The sequence below is a fragment of the Labrus bergylta genome, chromosome 4 (assembly GCF_963930695.1).
Source record: "Labrus bergylta chromosome 4, fLabBer1.1, whole genome shotgun sequence".
In the NCBI taxonomy this organism is placed as follows: domain Eukaryota; kingdom Metazoa; phylum Chordata; class Actinopteri; order Labriformes; family Labridae; genus Labrus; species Labrus bergylta.
Window position 1 is genome coordinate 17,440,208 of NC_089198.1, and position 18,706 is coordinate 17,458,913.

Sequence of the window (18,706 nt, forward strand, 5' to 3'; positions counted from 1 at the left end):
ATAATATACAAATGAAATTAAAGCAGACATGTTTTGTGGAGCAACCCTTTTTTATTTATACAAAGAATACAGCCATTCTACTTCAGAGGGATGAAACGAGAAGAATGTGTAGCTCCAATACCGGGGCGACCATGCTTGACTGGCTTGTAGGTGATGGAGAACTCGCCCAAGTAGTGTCCGCACATCTCGGGCTGTGGAGAAGAAAAATGTATTAGTCGCAAGGTCTGAAAAGAGTCGTTGAAACAAGTACAATTAAAGCTGAATTACTGGCATTTTTATACAGGTACTTTCGATGAGCTTGAGTCAATTGAATTCAGCTAGGGTTACTAGTAAACACCATCTCATTGCATGGACTGATCCACAAGGCTATACTTTGGCTGTTCCAATTTATTTCAAAACAAATATATTTTATTTATTTTTTTACACATCCTCTTGGAAAGATTTCAGCCCACCTTAAACACAATGGAGTTAATCATTTTCTTCAGTGGATATTTGATCAGGTACAGGGAAGAATAGTTTATCAATTTAATGCAATGGCGCATAGATGGGGAGCCAGAATTGTCTACGATGACCTTAAAAACATGAATAATTGTATAGAGAGCTGACAGAAAGGTTTTTGTCGCAGTCTGACACCCAGAGCAGATGGCTACATGCCTTGCTAAAAGGTACTTCAGAAGTGTCCAAGGGCTTAACTAAAACCACTCAGTGCTACACTGGACTTGGGAAAAAAAATGAGCTGATGAAGCTGCCATAGCTGAGATGTTACTTTGCCTGCTTAAATCGCTGAAGTTCTTCATGAAGTTGCCCATTACTCAAAAATTCCAACCCATCAATAAAACAGATGACAACTGCTTTTAATAGAGTCACAAAGAATTATGACAAATTGAGACCACCTTGGGTATTTTTCCTTTACACACCCAAATCAATGTTCCTTTTCCTACTTTTGACAATTAAGCCACCAACAGCAAGTCTGATCCCAGTAAGCATGAGTTTCAAAATGTACTCGAGTGCTTCCCTGTAGGTTCTCACCTTGATTTCAACCTGGTTGAAAGTCTTGCCATTGTACACTCCAACCATGGAACCAACCATCTCAGGCAGGATGACCATGTCCCTCAGATGGGTCTTCACCACCTCAGGTTTCTCCATTGGGGGAGCTTCTTTCTTTGCCTTACGCAGGCGCTTCAGGAGAGACTGCTGCTTGCGGCGCAGGCCACGGTTAAGCCTCCTCCTCTGGCGGGCGCAGTACAACTGCATGAGCTGCTCACTACACAAGGAAACATGAGAAATGTCAATGAAACCCTGTGCATTACCAATGTATCTGTAATCTGGTTAGACAGTTTTTTTAAACAGAGGGGCTTAAGTGACTACTAAACACCTAAGAGTGAATTCTGATTCAGTGGCATTACCAAGCTGGCATGACAGTATAACCTGATCTTAACATACACACAACACTTGTAACTTAACCTCAGTCCTTTCTTACTTACTATGACATGTCCAGCAGCTGATCCAGGTCCACACCTCTGTAGGTGAACTTCCTGAAGGTACGCTTCTTCTTGATCTCAGTATCCGCCTGAAAGAAGAGGCATCAACCCATTAGCTAACATAGTTAGCAAGTTCATAGTTGCACAGTTACTATTTAAACCGAAGTCAATGACATTGGTGTTTATACAATAGTTAATTACACCGAGCTTCAGCCAACTCTACATTAAAAGCCCAACTCTTATTAACGCTACTACTCCAGGTTATGATGTACCAAAATGATAGCTTAGCAATAAGCGGCGTTTGCTAATACTGGCTTGTAGCAGTTATACACATATTTATCCGGCATTTCATCAACAATTCCCTCCTGAATCGTCAGCTAACGTAAGTGACTGTCGGATTGTATGCACAGTTATCATAATCAGTAACTATTCGGCTCAGATGCATATAGATTGTAGTTTGAAGAGCATCACGGTCTGTTTTACACCTACCATCTTGCCTGATGTTCCGGGGAAAAGAACGTCTGAGGTTCTCGTCTGTCCTGATATCGCGAGATTTTATATAAACATCCGGTGGAGCGTTGTAGTGATATTCCCTACTTAGAACGACAGGGGGAGATGTTGTATAAAATAAAAATCGGTTTCTTAATAATTTCCAGGTTTTATTATTTCGATGTATCTGATGATAGCACACAATACAGTCTTTTATCTAAAAAAAAAAAAAAAAAAAGTTACTGTCATCGAGAGAAACTTAAACCAAAAATGTCTGATATTAAAAAAAATGAAATACATGAATGAGGTTGACTAAAGGTGGAACTTTGTATGTTAACTGAAGGGCTTCATTTTTAAGGAGCACATGATTTTTACATACTAAACTTAACTTTTGCCACATTTCAGAAAAAACAAAAACAAAACAATTATTGAATAATATGTATTTTTTTTTAAAGAATGCACTTTTTTAAAACAGGAAAGTTTTTCATTGTGTCACTTTTCACCTAATTCAATTTAAACGTCCCTACAATATGGAGGCCTGCCCTATGGTACCCTCAAGACCTCTCGGACTACAATTATTACAGTTATCACGCTGACATCTTCAAACTTCATACTTTTATGCAATTTACTTCTAATGGAGTATTCATATTGGATAACAAAGTAAGTGGCCTACTTTAAAGCGTTGCAAAAAGTCCACATTTAGTCAATTGCAAGGACATTTTTTGAGTATTGCTACCACATTTTAGATGTAATTAGTCTTTCAATGTATTTATATGATGCCTAAATCAGTAGTTACACCATTATAACAAAAAAATGCACTGCTACTAAAAGAATCATCTGAAGCTGCACCTTCAGATGGTCACAGTGTATGTAATTATTATTAGATAAAAAAATTAAAAATGTGACACAACTGAATGACTTGTGTTTGGTGCTTAGGTATCAGTCAAACAATGTTTGTTTTAAAAAAATGTAGGTTCAATAATGTTAAGCAGCTCTGTTTAAACCTATTTTTGAAAACATTTTAGGCTCTCTGGTCCCCATTTAATCTAGATTTATATAAGTAGGTTACTTGAGTAAAGGTTTATTTGCCCATTTAACCATTGCTTTAAAGGATTGATCCCCCTAAACTTCACCTTAAAATCTCTATATCAATCATCTAAAAAGCTGAGCATCTTTTCCACCTGTGAGGTCCGATTGGCACTTAAATACAATAATGTTCTCCCTTCCTATACTTTTTAAAATATATGTTTGTTTTGTAAAGAGTATTTGTAGTAACTTCTGGACAGAACTTTTCAAGCTCTATATACTGATATTTGTACATCACCATTCATAGTTGACTCACACAAACAAGCTTAACCAATGCAACAGCAATAATACACTTTCTGTGCCACTCATCACACAAACCAAATCAACACATAATAATGAATACACATCTTTATTACACTGTATTCACAAAAAAAAAAACATACTTCTCAATTCAAACATGTCCTTTTTCCATTGTTGAAAAGAATATTCCAGAAGAAAAAGTATAGTCCAATGTTATTCAGAGTACAAAACACCCCATTTAAATCACAAATATGCATAAATATGATCTAATACAATTGGAGGATTGGTCACATTTCAATCAATATTTAAGAACTCACTGACCAAAAAAAAGAAAGAAGTCCAGTATATTTGCTTGGAATGTTGAAAACTTCGCTGGAGTATTATTTTATCCTCCCCCACCAACCTGAATCCAAAGAAAACAAGCTGAACGCCGGTTGGACTGGTTATACAAACAAAGGAAATATTTCCTCCATTAAAAATGAAATAAGTGAAACGAGAGAGAGAACAGAAAGAATATAAAAGAGTGGTTTGATCTAAAAAGGAAATCTACCTACATATCCATTTTGTTCCCTTGTCTGCTTAAATAAAACAGACTGCGTATGTTAATAAGAAATACTGAAGGAATTGAGAAGATACTGTCAAAGTAACAGACACAATGCACAGTCTCATTTAAAGAAATGACAAATTACACAGCTGACACAGATGCAATACACATGAATGTTTTGATCAACAAGAAAGTATTAAAAACTGGTTAAAAACACTCCCCAATGTTTCATGCTTGGTTTCGTTTGGACCTTACAAAATATCTGAAGGATCTTAATAATGAAACTAATGAGTCAGCAAAAACACTGGGGGAACAAAGAGAATGGGGCTTTGGCACATTTAAAGAAATCCCTGGGATAAAACTAAGTCAGCCAAAAAGATTGGCTTTTGTGGTCACTTTAAATATATATTTTTAAAAATCACAGAAATACATTTCATCAATGATATGTTTAACATTGTTTTCTATAAACAGGGCTAAGAAAACATCTTAATACAATGCTAGAAAGGCTGTGACCCAAAAAAAGATTGCGCAACATCCTATGGACATAAAAATAAACCACATGCTGTGAGGTTTTCTCTCTTCTGTTATATGACCTCCCTTTTCCTTCCTCAGTAGCCTCCCGCCCTAATAATCAGTCCCATCCCCTTGGTACACCTGCTCCTCTTCCTGGTAGCCTTGGTAACCCTCATCTTGGTTATCTGGGATGTAGTCGCGAGCCACGCCGGCCCCGTTTTGTTCCTCTACCTCCTCTCTGGCTGTTGGACAGTACTTGGCGTCATAGATCTGCCGGCCCAAGCCGAAGTTCTGTCCTTTCTGGCTGGCTCCCTGGGTGTAGCCCATCTGTAGGGACATGGTGCTGTTGTCGCACTTGTCTGTGTTCAGTTTTGTGTCGTAGATGGCACGCCTTGTCCCTGGAGCTGTCATCCCAGCCTGGAGTATGCACAGAGGGAAGGGAATAAGAATCACATGTACCTTTCATCTAACTGTCATGACATCAGTCACGCAGCAGTTATTTTTCTGTTCAGGCATGAACAGCCAAAAGTGCTGATCAAGTGTTTGTTTTCCATTGAGGGAGAAATAAAACAAGGCTTTACAGCTTTCTACAAGACTAAACATGACACAGGTTTACAGCGGTGGAAGGACGGGAAATGAGCGATGCCTTGAGGCGTGTTCCCACTTGAGCCCTATAATATTGGATTTATGAGAAGTGGGGAATAAGCTGCAGTACCTGACTCGCCCCCTTGTTGGTTCCCATCTGCAGGCTGATGGTTGTGTTGTCCATGGGGGCCTGGATATTATTTTTGTGGTCGTATAAATGCCTCCTGGTGCCGTATGCGCACATACCTGCCTGACTAGCACCCGTGTTGGATCCCATCTGAAGAAAGAAAGAACACAATAAAACCATGTTCAGTTGGCTTGCTGCACTGAGTGCTCACATGTTGCATAATATCCCCCACATATCATTCTGACACCTTCATGTACTTTAAAGTTTCAGCCCTCATGTCACTATGCTCTACAGATACCATCAACACTAAGTGGTTCTGTCGATTTCTCTCTGTTTAGGCAGCCCTCATGTCTGTGTGAAATCCGTCTTGGCAACAGAAACAATAACAAAACATAGAAGCTAAAGAGGCAGAGTGAACAATGACACATTCTTATTCTGAAGTATGCTGTGCCTGACATGAGGTCATGACCGGCGGGTTTCGCAGTAGTTTCATCCCATGCAGCATTGGGCTCAGCTTTAATACCATGTGATTCACCTCAGCTCTGTCAGATCTAGCAAATAAATGCCAAATTCAGCAGCTTTCAATTGTTTTTGGTTTTTTTTTTTTAAACCTAGGATTTTTTTTATTTAAAAATAAAAAAATAAATCACATAATATTAAATATGTAACCCTCCACAGTCCTGTGTTCCCTCTCAAACACAACCTACAGTAACCTGAGAAGCTCAAATCAAGGAATGTGATCTTATGGAGATTTCAGGCCTTAGCGAACATAGCTTGAACAGATCTAAGAAAAAGTGCTGCTGACTCTCTTGAGATTTTAAACCCTGCTGCTCACACACTTGACGAAGGTTCAGAGGGACCGAAACCTTGAGATATTTCTAAGAAATTGATGATACTTAACAAGTATTAGCTTTTTTTCTTTTCAAGTAATAGTTTGTCACCATACTTAAGAGATCTCCTTAAAAACCCTGCTGCTCACCCAGGAGTCTTAAAAAAAAAAAAAAAAAAAAAAAAAAGACCTCCATACCTGTAGACCAATGACGCACTGTCCTGCTTTCATTTTCTCCTCGTCAAACATCCTCTCCACCTTGTCAGCATACTTCACCCCGATGTCTACCCGTGACTGGCAGCCCCTGGTCTTCGCCTGAGGGAAAAAAAAAAAAAAAGAAGACAATTAATGGGTCACTAAGCAGAATAACAGCCAATCACAAACCATCATTTATTATTCTTTGCCTGAACAGCCAAGAAAAAAAAAGAAAGTCTCACCATGCTGGCGAGTGCGAGCAGCGTCGTCTGGACCTGTGTCATGTTTCCGTTCTCAAACAGGTCATTGGCTTCAAAGATATCGTGAGGCTTCAGGCCAAACTCCGTGATGGCTTTGGTGAAGTTTGTCAGGTTCTCCAGCTGCACCGATTTAAAAAGAAGAACCACCAATGAGTGTGCAGGGTGAAGAACAACAGCAGTGTGATTATTTCTCTGTTTGCATTCCACCTTAATGTATATTCAGAAGAAAACACAGTCCTGTAGCCTTAAAAACATTCAGGCCGTCTAAGACGAGGGAGTTTGTTGACAGTGGCTGGTCACACCTCGGTCAAAAAACCAGTTTCAAAAGCAGCACTGAAAAGACGCTCTAAAACAAAAGGGATGCTTGCAACATTGAAAATGTGTAAGTAGAGCCATGACATAGCATGATTCAGTATCCTGACATCTGAACCGGTACAGAGCACAATGCCACAGAACAAGGCGCTATTAATAAAGTATGTACAGAATAGAGTCAGAGTCATTACAAGTTTGAATGAAACTATTGTTTTACCGCACCCTTAATTATTTGAAAAAAGTCATTTATTAACTCACCTGATGCCAGTTCAGTGCTGACTGGTTGATCTTTTTCACAGAGTTTGGGGCAAGTTTGTTGATGAGTCTAAAAGGGGAAAAGGAGAAGAGAAAAACACAACAAAATTATAATTAAAAAAAAAACAACAACTATAATTTTGGTAACAGCCCAGCTGTGATGTGTGCTGCTTACTCGCACAGAATGACTCCACTCTTCAGGCCTTTCTGGAAGTCAGGGTCGATGGTAGCGCCGGTAATCTCTTCGATCCAGGCCCTCAGCTCCTCTTCTTTCTGAGAGTCATACTTCTGTGCGATCTGGTCGGGGGGGGGGGGGGGGGGGGGGAGTCAAAATGTCACATTTGTTTACTAGCAGCAATGATATTCAGTGGGGGATTTTTTTTGTTTGAGAATTCCATAATTCATTTGTATCGCTAGCAATGAAAACTCGTAGGCCAATCGCACAACACAAAATGTCATATGTGCCCTCAAACGTTGATTATGACTTCATCTAATCTTGTGTCATGGCCACCAATGAATGTTGCTTTGCCTCAGTGTATTCTGCCATGTCTACAAAGGAGGTTTAGTCTCTTTTAGCAGTCATAGATAAAGGGAACACTGACTTGACCTCACTCATGCACACATATATCCTGTTTGGTAAGATTCTCCTGAAACACAGGAAGGCAGTAAGGTTTGGGAACGGGGGAGGGAAGGAGCACTTTAAGGGGCTTAAGGTGGCACAAAGATTGACTTTCTAGAAAAGGGCGTTGCTTTTGAGGTGTTACTCAGGTTTATAAGCCTTTTTTGATTGACGGCATAAGTGTGAGAAACGTGCTCTGCTTGCTCAGAAAGAGGCCATTCATAAAAGGAACATTATGGTCACGTAAACAAAAGTCACAAAGTAAGAAAGCAGCAAAAAAAAAAAAAAAAACAGAAACACAGGCATTGATTTCTTCTCCTCCAGCAAAGGATGAGGTGTTGACTGAGCTTCGTGCAAGCTCTCAAGCAGTTAACAACCTCTCTCTGTCCTGAGGCCAACCAGAGAAACCAAACCGCTGACTTTAACCTACTATTATACATGGAAGCCGGCCGCACTCAGCTCACAGCTGGATGTACTCTTGAGGAATGTCTGTCTTCTAATTACACTTCCTTCGTAAAGTTATCCCTATATTAAAAAACAACACAAGCTATTTTAATTGCCCACAAAGAATCAGACAGATGTAATTTACAGAGACAAGCTGAATGGGTGGAATTCACCCCACAGTGCTTCGATAAAAAGGAGTCTGTCTGCGTGTGTTGATCCAATGAATGAATGAATACAGACGTTGTGGCGTAAACTCAAAAACTGTTTGTTCCCTCTCTAAACTTTGGCACTTTTTTTTTAATGTTAGTTTTTTTTTTTTTAAAAGGAAAATGTTCAAGGGGAAGGGGTTTAAAATCCTTAAATTCTTCACATTTCATGGTCAAGGCTATGGCACTTTTGGCAGGAAATACCACTCAAGTCAGCATCACTTTACACTCCCCCACTTCAAGGACATCATCGGTAACAGACAAGAGTAAATCTACATGTTTTCTTTACATCCTGCACATGTTGTTCCAAAAGGTTCTGGGAGGGGACAGGACCCTTTCTCTCCTGTGCAAGAACTGAAGCAAAGAAATTAATGCAATTGGAGAGAAAAAAAAGAAAAAAAAAATCAGCTGAAGGCGAGTTAAAGAAACACTGGCAGGCTTGAGAGCAAAACCAATAGATCTCCATCTCTTCTGGCAGGAAACAAAGATAAAAGCGTTTTGCATTGTAACAGCACATCTATACAATATTGTTAAAGGGGGAATTGATGCGTAACAACGTGGTCAGGTATCTCCAGCAGCATCAGCTCTGGCATTTTAAGTGGATCCGGATGTGCACATATCAGTGCTGGCAGGTCCAAATAAACAAGGCCGCAATCAAAAAGTTACACATTACCAAAGAGAAGGGGGGTCACTTTGGATACGGTTTGTTTAACTTCAGTCTGTACAAGGACTCTTTTTTTTACAGCGGGAGAGCCACAATTTAAAAAAAAAAAAAAACTGTTTGAGAATAGAGAAAAGTCAAAATGAAAGAAGAAGTAGCAGGAAATTTGCCTCGAGGGGGGAGGAGGAAACTTTTCTAGCCATTATACAGCAAAAAAAAAAAACAGCAAAAAAAAAAAAAAAAAAAACACAGAAGGACTGAATGAAGCCAAATCCCGGGACTTGGAAGATGAATTACATTATCTACTAATGCGGGTCACAATGCCGGCCAACAAACCGCAGCACATTAAACAGATAATTCTGGAAACGGAGAACAATTATGCCACAGCGACACACTTCTTCTCTTGAAGGACAACGCCCATGCTGGGTTTTTAGGTTTGTTTCGTACGGCTATAGAACAACAAGCAAGTTCTGCTTTTCAAGACACGAAACTCAAAGATGAAAGTAGGGCTGAACTTTGCAATGACTGATAACTCGCTGAAAATCTTTGATAATAGTTAGTCCCTTTAAGCCTCTCTTTCAAAACTTTTAATTTCATCCACCTTTCACTACCTTTAACCTGAGCACGCTCGTCAAAATGGAGGCCAGGTGACTCCCAAACTCAGGTCCAGCGTGAGGCACAATGAGAGGGTGACGGGAGGAGAAGTTTGATATTACATAATTAACTTAACTATATTAAAGTGTCATACATACCCGGTTTTTCACCTCCGCTGATAATCCGTAGGAAGGACCTTTGTGGAAGGACATTGTCAAAGACTTGTCGTGCTTCTATGTGGTTACAGAAAAAAAACAGAAGAGGCTAACTTGTGGATAAAATCTCCGCTTAAATGTGTTCGACTTTCTCTTCCAATGAAAACGGAGTGAACTAAATGCTTCCTTTCTCTTTTACGGCCGCCAATTAGAGCGCTCCCACGGCTTCTACCAAAGAGTGGCGATTCAACTCAAGATAGTTCTCTGCTGCCGGGCAATAGAGAGATCAGATTTGATTTCCCCTAGTGAATATTCATAACAATATGTCAACATGTAAGCCTTTGCAGGAAGTATGAGCAAAGAATCAGACAGCTGGAATGGATTTCTTGTTGTTTACATTGGCTGGCTAGTGCATGTGTTCTGCTAAAGATTAAAAACATGGCTCACGGAGGTGGTGACTCTCTTGTCCTCCTGCATACTCTTGGGTTACCCGCTTCGTTAATCGATCCTAGGCTCCACCTTTCCCCTTCTCTTCCTTAGGTCGCGATAGAAATCAAAAACTCCTTATATGGAAGGAAACTTCCCAAATTCCTGAATGGTGGGAGTGATCCACCGTCCCACACTGCATACCAGACTTTCAGCGGACCAGACAAATTGTCGCACTTTTTTGAGTCACTGTCGAGAAAAAGTTTGAGTAACTACACCAAGTTCAACTAGCTACGGAGGTGACGTAATGTAGGGGATATGGGATTTTTAGATAGCAGATTTGTTACAGCTTCCAGACATGTGTGGATGACTACATCTACTCTAGGATAATGTCTTTTTTGCTACTGTGTGCTCAGAGGATTGCGTATTTCTTTACATGATAACTGTATACTATTGTTTGGGGAGGCTTTAGGGTCTTTATGTTTTGCTACCTTTAGTCAAATCACTAGTAAAAGAAAGAGAAAGAGTCAAGTTTGGATAACTAGGAATTAAAAAAAAAAAAAAACCTCATAATGGAATATACTACCACATGGGGAAAAAAAAGTCTAATATCATAACTGGATTTAAGCCACAGCAAAGGAAACACTTTTTTTAAAAGTAATTTATGAGTAAAAATGTTGCACCTCAGCCTAAAGTCATCATAATTATTTAATCTGAAGCATATCAAATTTGATAAACATGAACACCTCATGAAACTACATCATGAAACTACATCACATACTAAAGCGAAGTACCCGGATATGAAGCCGACTCACTGATTGAATACTGCAAAAAAGAGCTTTACAAATTATACATAAAACCACTTGCAGTGAACCAACAAATCCATTATTTATTAAACTAAGAACACTACAATTTCAGGATTTGATTGACTATAAAACTATTCAAATTATGTACAAAGCAAACTATCAGTACTTGCCTCATGGTATCCAGGAGTTGTTCCAACCGAGAGAAAGCAAACATAAGTTGAGAGGAACCTGTATATTCAAGAAACCACCAATCAGAACTAATGCAAAACTTCACTGTGTATCAACTAAGGGTGGAACAACTGTGATGACGAGCTGAAAAAATGCAACACTATATTTAAACTAAAAAAAACTCTTCAGGAATAAAATATTTAATAGATACGAGCTGGAGCAGTGATTCTGTTTTTCTGTTTTCTATTTGGTTATTTCTTGGCTGATGGTCTTGATTAATCTGTTCCCATTATTTTGTTGTTTTGTCTGAAAACTGAATTAGTTTTGGCCAACAAGTCCAACATCATACACTGATTGATGAAAACATTTGTATTTTTCTGTGAATAATGCATAAAAATATGAAGGGGTAGGACCAGAAAATGTTTTAACTTCTTCCTATCCCTTTTGAACATGAACTATATTATTTGAGTTATTTATTTGTTGCTATGGATCCTGAGGATCCAGTTGGTTTTTTTGTTTAGTTTTTTTCCTTTTTATTTTGTGTTTGTATTTTCTTAACATGTTCAATAAATTGACTAATAAATAAATAAAATGACCTGCAATGATCTAGTTATTAACGTGGGATTGTGGGTAAATAAAGCCATTCAATACATGGCAACCAGGACAATTAACTGAGAAAACGCACAACTTTTTTTTTTTTTAAGTGACGCGATACCAGATGTTTCTTTTCAGTCTGCGGTCATAAAAACAGCTGCATTTTAGGGTATGTTTACCTGGTGATGACATCACACAGGTGTGAAGAGGACTGAGTCAGCCTGAGTGTAACTAAACACACCCTAAGGGGAGGACAGTTTACTCTACTGATATCAGTTATGTGATTACATCAACAGACTGAGTCATGGCAGTGACGTATATTCTGCCTTACAAAGGCAAAAGGCAGTAACTAACAAAAGAGTTTTTGTAATTTTTGGAACATTACAGATGTTCTTTTTTATGTGGACAGATATCTTGAGTCAATTGTGTTGTTGTTTTTTGAGAAAATAGTAGGTTGTATTTGCCTTAACTTCCAAAAGCCCTGGAGAAACCAAGGCAGAGTGCAGTAACTTCACTCATAAGGGTCTTTACCTTTGAACTGCAGCATTCAGGAATGCTCAAACTGAGTTCAGGTCTTCTGTCTTTGTTTTGCTGCAGATCAAAGTGAAGTTACTGTTTTACTGCAGTGGAGTTAAAGTGTTATGCCTTTGTTTTAATGTCATCAAGGACTTCTGACACACACAGTAGCTTGACTAAAGTGTAGCAAAGAAATAGCGTTGGTTGTGTTATTTTAACTATGCAACCAAGTGAAATACAGTATCAAATGGAAGTTAATGCCTTTTGCCTTGGCATGACCCCGTTATTATTGTACAGGCAATGCAAAGGCAGAGTACCTTAACTTCCAAATAAGGGTCAAAGGTCATGTTTGAGCTAAAGCTTTTTATGAACATTAATAACCTGATTAAAAAGACAAACAATTGCCACATTTCCAATATTCTGCCTGCAACTCATTTGGCTGGACAACAAAAATACTTTAAAGTCATTTTTCTCAGTTGTAAACTCTGGCGAGTTAAGGGCTTTTGCCTTCGTAGGTCAGTATTGTACATTTGAATCTATTAAGCATATACAGGGACATTTAATCTATATTAAGACTAATAGTGCTAGTTAAAATGACACATCTGTACACTTTTTTTTTCTTACTGTGGGGGTTGACAATTCAAAATTCCTACTCCTGAGGATTATTCAGAACTCAAGTGTGATTCTTTAAATTAAAAAGCAAAGTGCCATATATTTTTGGTGAGCTTTGAAAAAATGACTGGTTAATTCACTCCCACTGAATTGAAACAGCTCACCATTCCACCCTTGCATGATGTAGACAGAGGGAGTGGGGAGACATTGGAAGATATGCACCCCCACATGGACAAACTGGGTAAGTACATCAAATTACACCAATTTACAGTGGATTTTAAAACTACAAAGAACTTTTAGGCAGAGGTATAAAGAGCTCGAACTAAATATGAAGTTTAAACATGGGCAAAATGTGCAAGGATACAACAAAACAAGGCTGCAACAGACCCACACCCAACCAACCGAGCTGAAGATTTAGATCATTTTATTTTTCAAACAATCGAGAGATGTTAAACACTGAACAAATAAAGATGCCCCAATCGAAACTCCAGAAAACAGATTCTTATCAACCAGTTGTAGCACTTTTTCCTTTATTGCCAGCTGTGCTGTTGTGCAGTTTCTCATTGTCTGCAGCTTCACCCTCGCTAGATCAGTGTGTACAAAAAGTAACAGAAATGGTGCATGTACCAGCATTGTGTTGATCACCGGATTTGGAATTCTTGCACATCAACCCCGCTCGACAGACAGCACAGTTTGTTATGCAGAAACAAATCCAGATTTACCATTTACCAAGGCACATTGGTAGGGATGAATGACTGAAATAATGTATGGACAGAGAGGCTGCACAGAAGCCAATCTTTATGTATGTCATGTGAGAAGAAGTGGTAGGAACTGATGAGTATAAAGGGAAATCAGAAGATTTAGTTGTCACATGGAGAATGCCAAGAACATCTGATGCACACAGCTTTTCTCTCTCTCTTGTTAATGTTTGAAGTATGTTTGTAAAAAAAAAATAATAATAATAATTGAACAAAGGAAATGCTACTGCGCTCAGCCCCGAAAAAGTGTTTCCAAACTCTCAGAAGCAGCCGCAAAAATGTTAAACCTCTGAATAAACTAGGGGCACAGTAATAGATGTAGTATCAGTCACTATTCACACTTGATTAAGTCAGTAATGAAATGACCAACAAGTTGTAAAAGTATGTACAAGTGCTTAAGGAGTCTCAATCCTGTACATTCACTAAGGCGTTTTAACTCAGAAAAATATGGGGAAGTTTTCCAGAGGGCAAACAATCTATAGGAATGGAAACAAAGTGAGTCCTGTCATTTAAATATCTTTTTGTTTTTGAAAATACAATGCAATTTTTGATCAGCACCATCGGAGTTACATTCTTTACATTTTTAAGCTTAGAAGAGAACCGTGAATGTTTTCACCTACACTGAATCAATGTTGAAGTAACAACATATTATTTTAATGAAACCCTGTGATCTTTAAAAATATTTCTGTTTGAGATGCCCTGGACATATGGGTGCTGTGTGGATGAAGGAGAAGAGTGAAAGTGGGTGGAGTATGGAATGTTAATGACCAAATGCATTAGCCGATCTGTAAGAAAGACCATGCAACAACAAATCTGTATGCCCCTTTAACATGAAAGATTAGGCTGACAACACTGCGATGCAAACCGGAAAAACATGGGAAACATCTAAAGGCGTCTGAACATCTGTGTGCGTGGACGTCCCATAAATGAACTGATCAAAAATAAATAGATGTATACATGATAAGAAATTTATAATTTACTCTTAATATCTCACATAAAGCTTCTTGTAACTGCCAAAAATGGTCCAGTACTTCATACTCTGGACATGGTCAGCTCTACCTGTGCTAGATAAACTCATCAACACCTCTCTGGGCACCAACATGGCAGACTGGACAGGACAGCTAAACCCCAGCCTTCCCTCAAATTTAACCCTAGATTGCAATTCCTCATTAGAAACTAGACAGTCAAAAAAAAAGAAAACATTATCACCCCAGTAAACCTGAAACACAGAACATTGAAAATCTACATCGTAACAACATTTCAGGTTTTTCTGGGATAAACCTGTCCTCTCTCTTTCTTGCCTTCAGTGGTAGTACCAGTGCTCTACAGCAAGGGATTCTTCATTCCTGCGACTTTCATTTAGAAAAATAAAACAGAAACAGCCCTTGGTATTACAAACTCAACTATTATTTTAATCTTTACTATTTTTATACCAACATCTCAATGGATTATCACAGGAAGAGGCATGGGCCAGAGTTGGGTCGGGTAGGAGTTTAGCAGGCCTGACGTTTGCCAAACTCACAGTGGACAAACAAAAATCACAAATTATTTTGTCTCTGTGTGGAGACAGCGAAAAAGGAGTGGAAAAGGACAGCAAACCTTCCCAAACCCCTCAGTCTAGGCAAACATATGGCAGGATGTTCAATTTGCTTTCATCCCCATGAGGGTCCAATGATATGCACTCTGTCCAATCATACCAGTTGCCCTTGGTGTCACAGCAACCATTCACCCCCGGCCAGTGCTGTGTGTGTATCCTGCCCAGGTCCTCGTCCGTCACCTCCCTGCTCAAACCCGGTAAATCCCCTACCGAGCTGTCCGTCTGCAGAACATGAATCTCCCTTGAGTCCTTGATCTCCTGTTCTTTCCTTTTCAAATACTCTGACATGAAAAAGTGTGCACTAGGGGCTTGGACCCCTGAGGAGGTGAGCACATTGCTCTGAAGGTTCAAGTAGGACTGGATGATTTCATTTCTGGACAGCTCTTTCCAGTTTGTTTGATGGAAAGGGTTAGCGCTGGGACCTGGACCTGGGGCAGAGGCAGGGGCTAAGGTTTTGGCAGGGACAGGGACCGGAACAGGGGGCTGTTGAACAGTGCTTTCAGTTCTCTTCCTAGATTCAGCATGGTCAGGAGTTGGGGCTTCCTCCGATTGAGAAGGTTCTTTATGTACCAGATGTTTGATCTGACCTGTGACAGGATCAAATGTAAGTCTGCGTTCTTTTAACCGTACAGGTTTAGTCGAGTCCTCTATTTTCTGGCCATCTAAGTTGACAGAGAAGTCTCTTGATCTGTACTTCCTCCTTTTATGCTCCAAGTGTGAGATGGTTGCCCCGTCTGTGTCATCAGACACAGACATGGCTCCCTCAGATGCTGGTCTGTGCAGTTCTGAGTTATGTTGAGGGTGGGAAGGCGAAGGGGAGACGGTTGGAGATTCCAGTGTTGCAGATATGTCTTGTGGTGGGCAATGAGAAGGGACTTCTGACAAACCAGCCCAGTGCATTGAAGACCTATGAGAAGAATGTGGCAGCTTGTCAGCGTAAGAGGCTTGGGCTGGGGCGGATACAGGCTGGGGCAAAGACAAGGGAGAGTCCCTAGAGGAAGGGCTTGGGGTGGGTGTTGCTTTTGGTGCATATGCTGAGGAGCGCTTGGTCACTGTGTCCTGTTTCATGCTCCTTGGACTGGTGGTGAGACCACGAGGACTTTTGGCTTGATAATAAGCCCCTCCTCCCCCTTCATCCAATCTGGCCTGTTGCTGCATTACAGCAGCCTTGATCATAGAGGAAGTGCTAGGTGGTTTGGCCACCCCAGGGAAGCTGGGGCGAGGTTTGACTGCATTAACAGGAATTCTGTTGATTTTGTCATTATCAAGGGGCTCTAACCGTGATCTGTCAGGAGACGGGATGACTTGCAGATCAAGCAGCAGGGCATCAGGACTGCCTGCAATGCCATTAGTGGGTGGTGGTGAAACTGAGTTTTCATAAGAAGACAGCTTGGAGATTTTCTCAGGTAAGTGCACGCCACTGTCTCTGTTCTCTGCTCTTCGTTTGCGGCTTCCTGATTTTTCCGCTTTTGGCGAGTATGTGTTGTGAACATCGATTCTGATTTTGACTTCAGGGACACCTTTCCCAGTCACAGAAATGTCAGGAGGAGAGGTGTCTGTTCTGCAGGGAAGGGAACTGCCATTGGTAGACCCAGGGGCACTTGCAGCAACAGATGTCCCAGGTTCAATCAGCTTTTGCCAGTTCCTTAGGAGTTTCTTTGCACGCTTGGCAAGGTCTTCATCCTTGGTCTTCTTCCTCACATCATTGATCAATTTTCCTAGTCGGGTTTCCTATATAAATTGGTATGAAAGTTAGAGACTAGTTAAGCAAAATATTTCTACATAAAAAGGTATTATTAGTCTACCATCTTACCTCAAGTGCTTCTTTGGTGATAGGATACTTTTCTAGACTGGTAATTACATCCAATACAGCCACCATATTGCAAATCTACAGGGAGGAAAAACAAGCATTTCATATTATTCAAACCTTTGAGTGTTAGTCTAATATCACCATTAACAGGGGAACTAAGAGTGGATGTCACTATTAAACAAGACAAACCTCAGTTATTATATAAGACCATGCAAATAACAAATACTCACACAACCAACCGAATGTACTGTTTTGTTAATACGACCTTAGTATTTGAAAGAAGTTTAAATGTATACAACGTGAGAGAGACTTGTGTTAAATTAGAAACATGAGCTTTGTCTGAGTGCTTCACGACGACGTTCAAGAGTAAAGATGGCAAAGTGTCAATTCACAAACTCTCCCGACACTGGAAACGTTTTCATGTGAAAACTAAACACACAAAGTTACACACTTTCACTGTGAAGGGTAAGCGTTGTGTCCTGTCAAGAAGTTCAGGAAGCTTTCTGGAGTGGACAGACTTACCTGCGTTAGCAAACTGAGCTAACTAACTTGAGAAAGAAGGATCTGGCTATTTCCTAAAACGTAGCTTTTCATGCTAACAGTGGGCTACACATCTCCCACACTTCACCTACAAGGATTACTGTCCGTTCACCTGTCTGCGGTAATACCATGCTTCATCGACAGAGCACTGGTTTAACTTGACAGTAACATATATATTTCATTGGCACCACCTGTAATTATACTCCTTTAAGCCGCTAAATACTCTAAACCCGCTTTGGGAGTTACAGCTAGGCTAAGAGCTAGCAGCTAACACCAGAGAGGCAGCAAACTATGCTAAGTTAGCTAACAAGCTGTCAAATGAAGAACTCCGCGTCTCCATGTCTTCTGTGGTCATTTTACACGTTTGTACCGACACACTTCGCAAGTCGTGTAATTCAAAGAGAAAGTGTTGAACTAATTGACAGGTGTTAGTGTGAGCTGCTTTAGTCAGTTCACCGTAATGCAGGTAAACAAGCTAGCAAAAAGTTAGCCTCCTAGCCTGCTAGCTGTACTCACATTGCTGTGACTGTCGACGGCCTGCAGCAGCCGGTCCTTCATCTGCTGCGGGGTTGCCGAGACCGTTGTCATTGCCTGTTCGGTGCGATTCGGAGGATGGAGGGAGGAATCCTCCAAAATGAAAACCAGGCGACAGAGAGGACTCAAAAGCCGGCGTCGTCACACGTCAGGCGTCCGAACAGCATGTTTTTTTTTTCTGTTGCCTGGAAGTTGACGGCTCGGGGGGGGGTTTTTCTCACATGGAGCTGGAGATGCGTGTGCAGTGTTGACCGTCTGCTGCTGCCTGCTCGGCGCTCTCACAACTCACTACCAGCTGCTGGATCTCTGAACGGCCTCCTGCTGCATGCTGGGATACGCTGTGTACGCTGTGACGTCTGCACGTAGCCAAGTAAACATCCCTGGCGTACAACACCTACAGCCCCGGTGAGTTACTTTACAGCAGCAGGTTATCCAACACACAGTATGAGTGAAAAAAAACCCACAATGTTAGCAAATCTAAACACAATATCATATTAAATACAAAGTAAATAAGTACTAAAAATATCAAAACTAAGAATGTGAATATATACAACCAGGATTTAACTAAACATTACTAGTCTTAAATAGGAAGATTAAATATGGAAGATTGAATGTGCAAAAACAGAGTTGTAAATGGTTGTAAATTAAATATGAAGGATTAAATGTAAATGTGCAAAAACAGAGTCGTAAATGGTTGTACATTAAATATGAAGGATTAAATGTAAATGTGCAAAAACAGAGTTGTAAATG

The 18,706-nt window shown here is 40.1% G+C and overlaps 3 protein-coding genes across 3 annotated transcripts; all 3 read right to left on the reverse strand.

Annotated features, from left to right (window-relative positions):
* Positions 1–29: 29 nt before the first annotated feature.
* rps15 (ribosomal protein S15) lies at positions 30–2,034 on the reverse strand. Its single transcript, XM_020644454.3, has 4 exons — positions 1,971–2,034; positions 1,485–1,570; positions 1,030–1,264; positions 30–191 (listed from the first exon to the last, which is right to left on the reverse strand). The coding sequence occupies exons 1-4, from the start codon at positions 1,971–1,973 to the stop codon at positions 78–80; spliced, it is 438 nt and encodes a 145-aa protein (XP_020500110.1). The 5' UTR covers positions 1,974–2,034; the 3' UTR covers positions 30–77.
* Positions 2,035–3,575: 1,541 nt separating this feature from the next.
* Positions 3,576–9,783, reverse strand: cnn2 (calponin 2). Its single transcript, XM_020644461.3, has 7 exons — positions 9,599–9,783; positions 7,092–7,213; positions 6,920–6,986; positions 6,332–6,469; positions 6,093–6,209; positions 5,069–5,215; positions 3,576–4,770 (listed from the first exon to the last, which is right to left on the reverse strand). Exons 1-7 carry the CDS (start codon positions 9,650–9,652, stop codon positions 4,465–4,467), a joined length of 951 nt encoding a protein of 316 aa, XP_020500117.3. The 5' UTR covers positions 9,653–9,783; the 3' UTR covers positions 3,576–4,464.
* Positions 9,784–13,124: 3,341 nt separating this feature from the next.
* Positions 13,125–18,236, reverse strand: crsp7 (cofactor required for Sp1 transcriptional activation, subunit 7). The gene is made up of 3 exons (XM_020644404.3): positions 17,939–18,236; positions 16,886–16,960; positions 13,125–16,803 (listed from the first exon to the last, which is right to left on the reverse strand). Exons 1-3 carry the CDS (start codon positions 18,008–18,010, stop codon positions 15,088–15,090), a joined length of 1,863 nt encoding a protein of 620 aa, XP_020500060.1. The 5' UTR covers positions 18,011–18,236; the 3' UTR covers positions 13,125–15,087.
* Between the last annotated feature and the right edge of the window lie 470 nt (positions 18,237–18,706).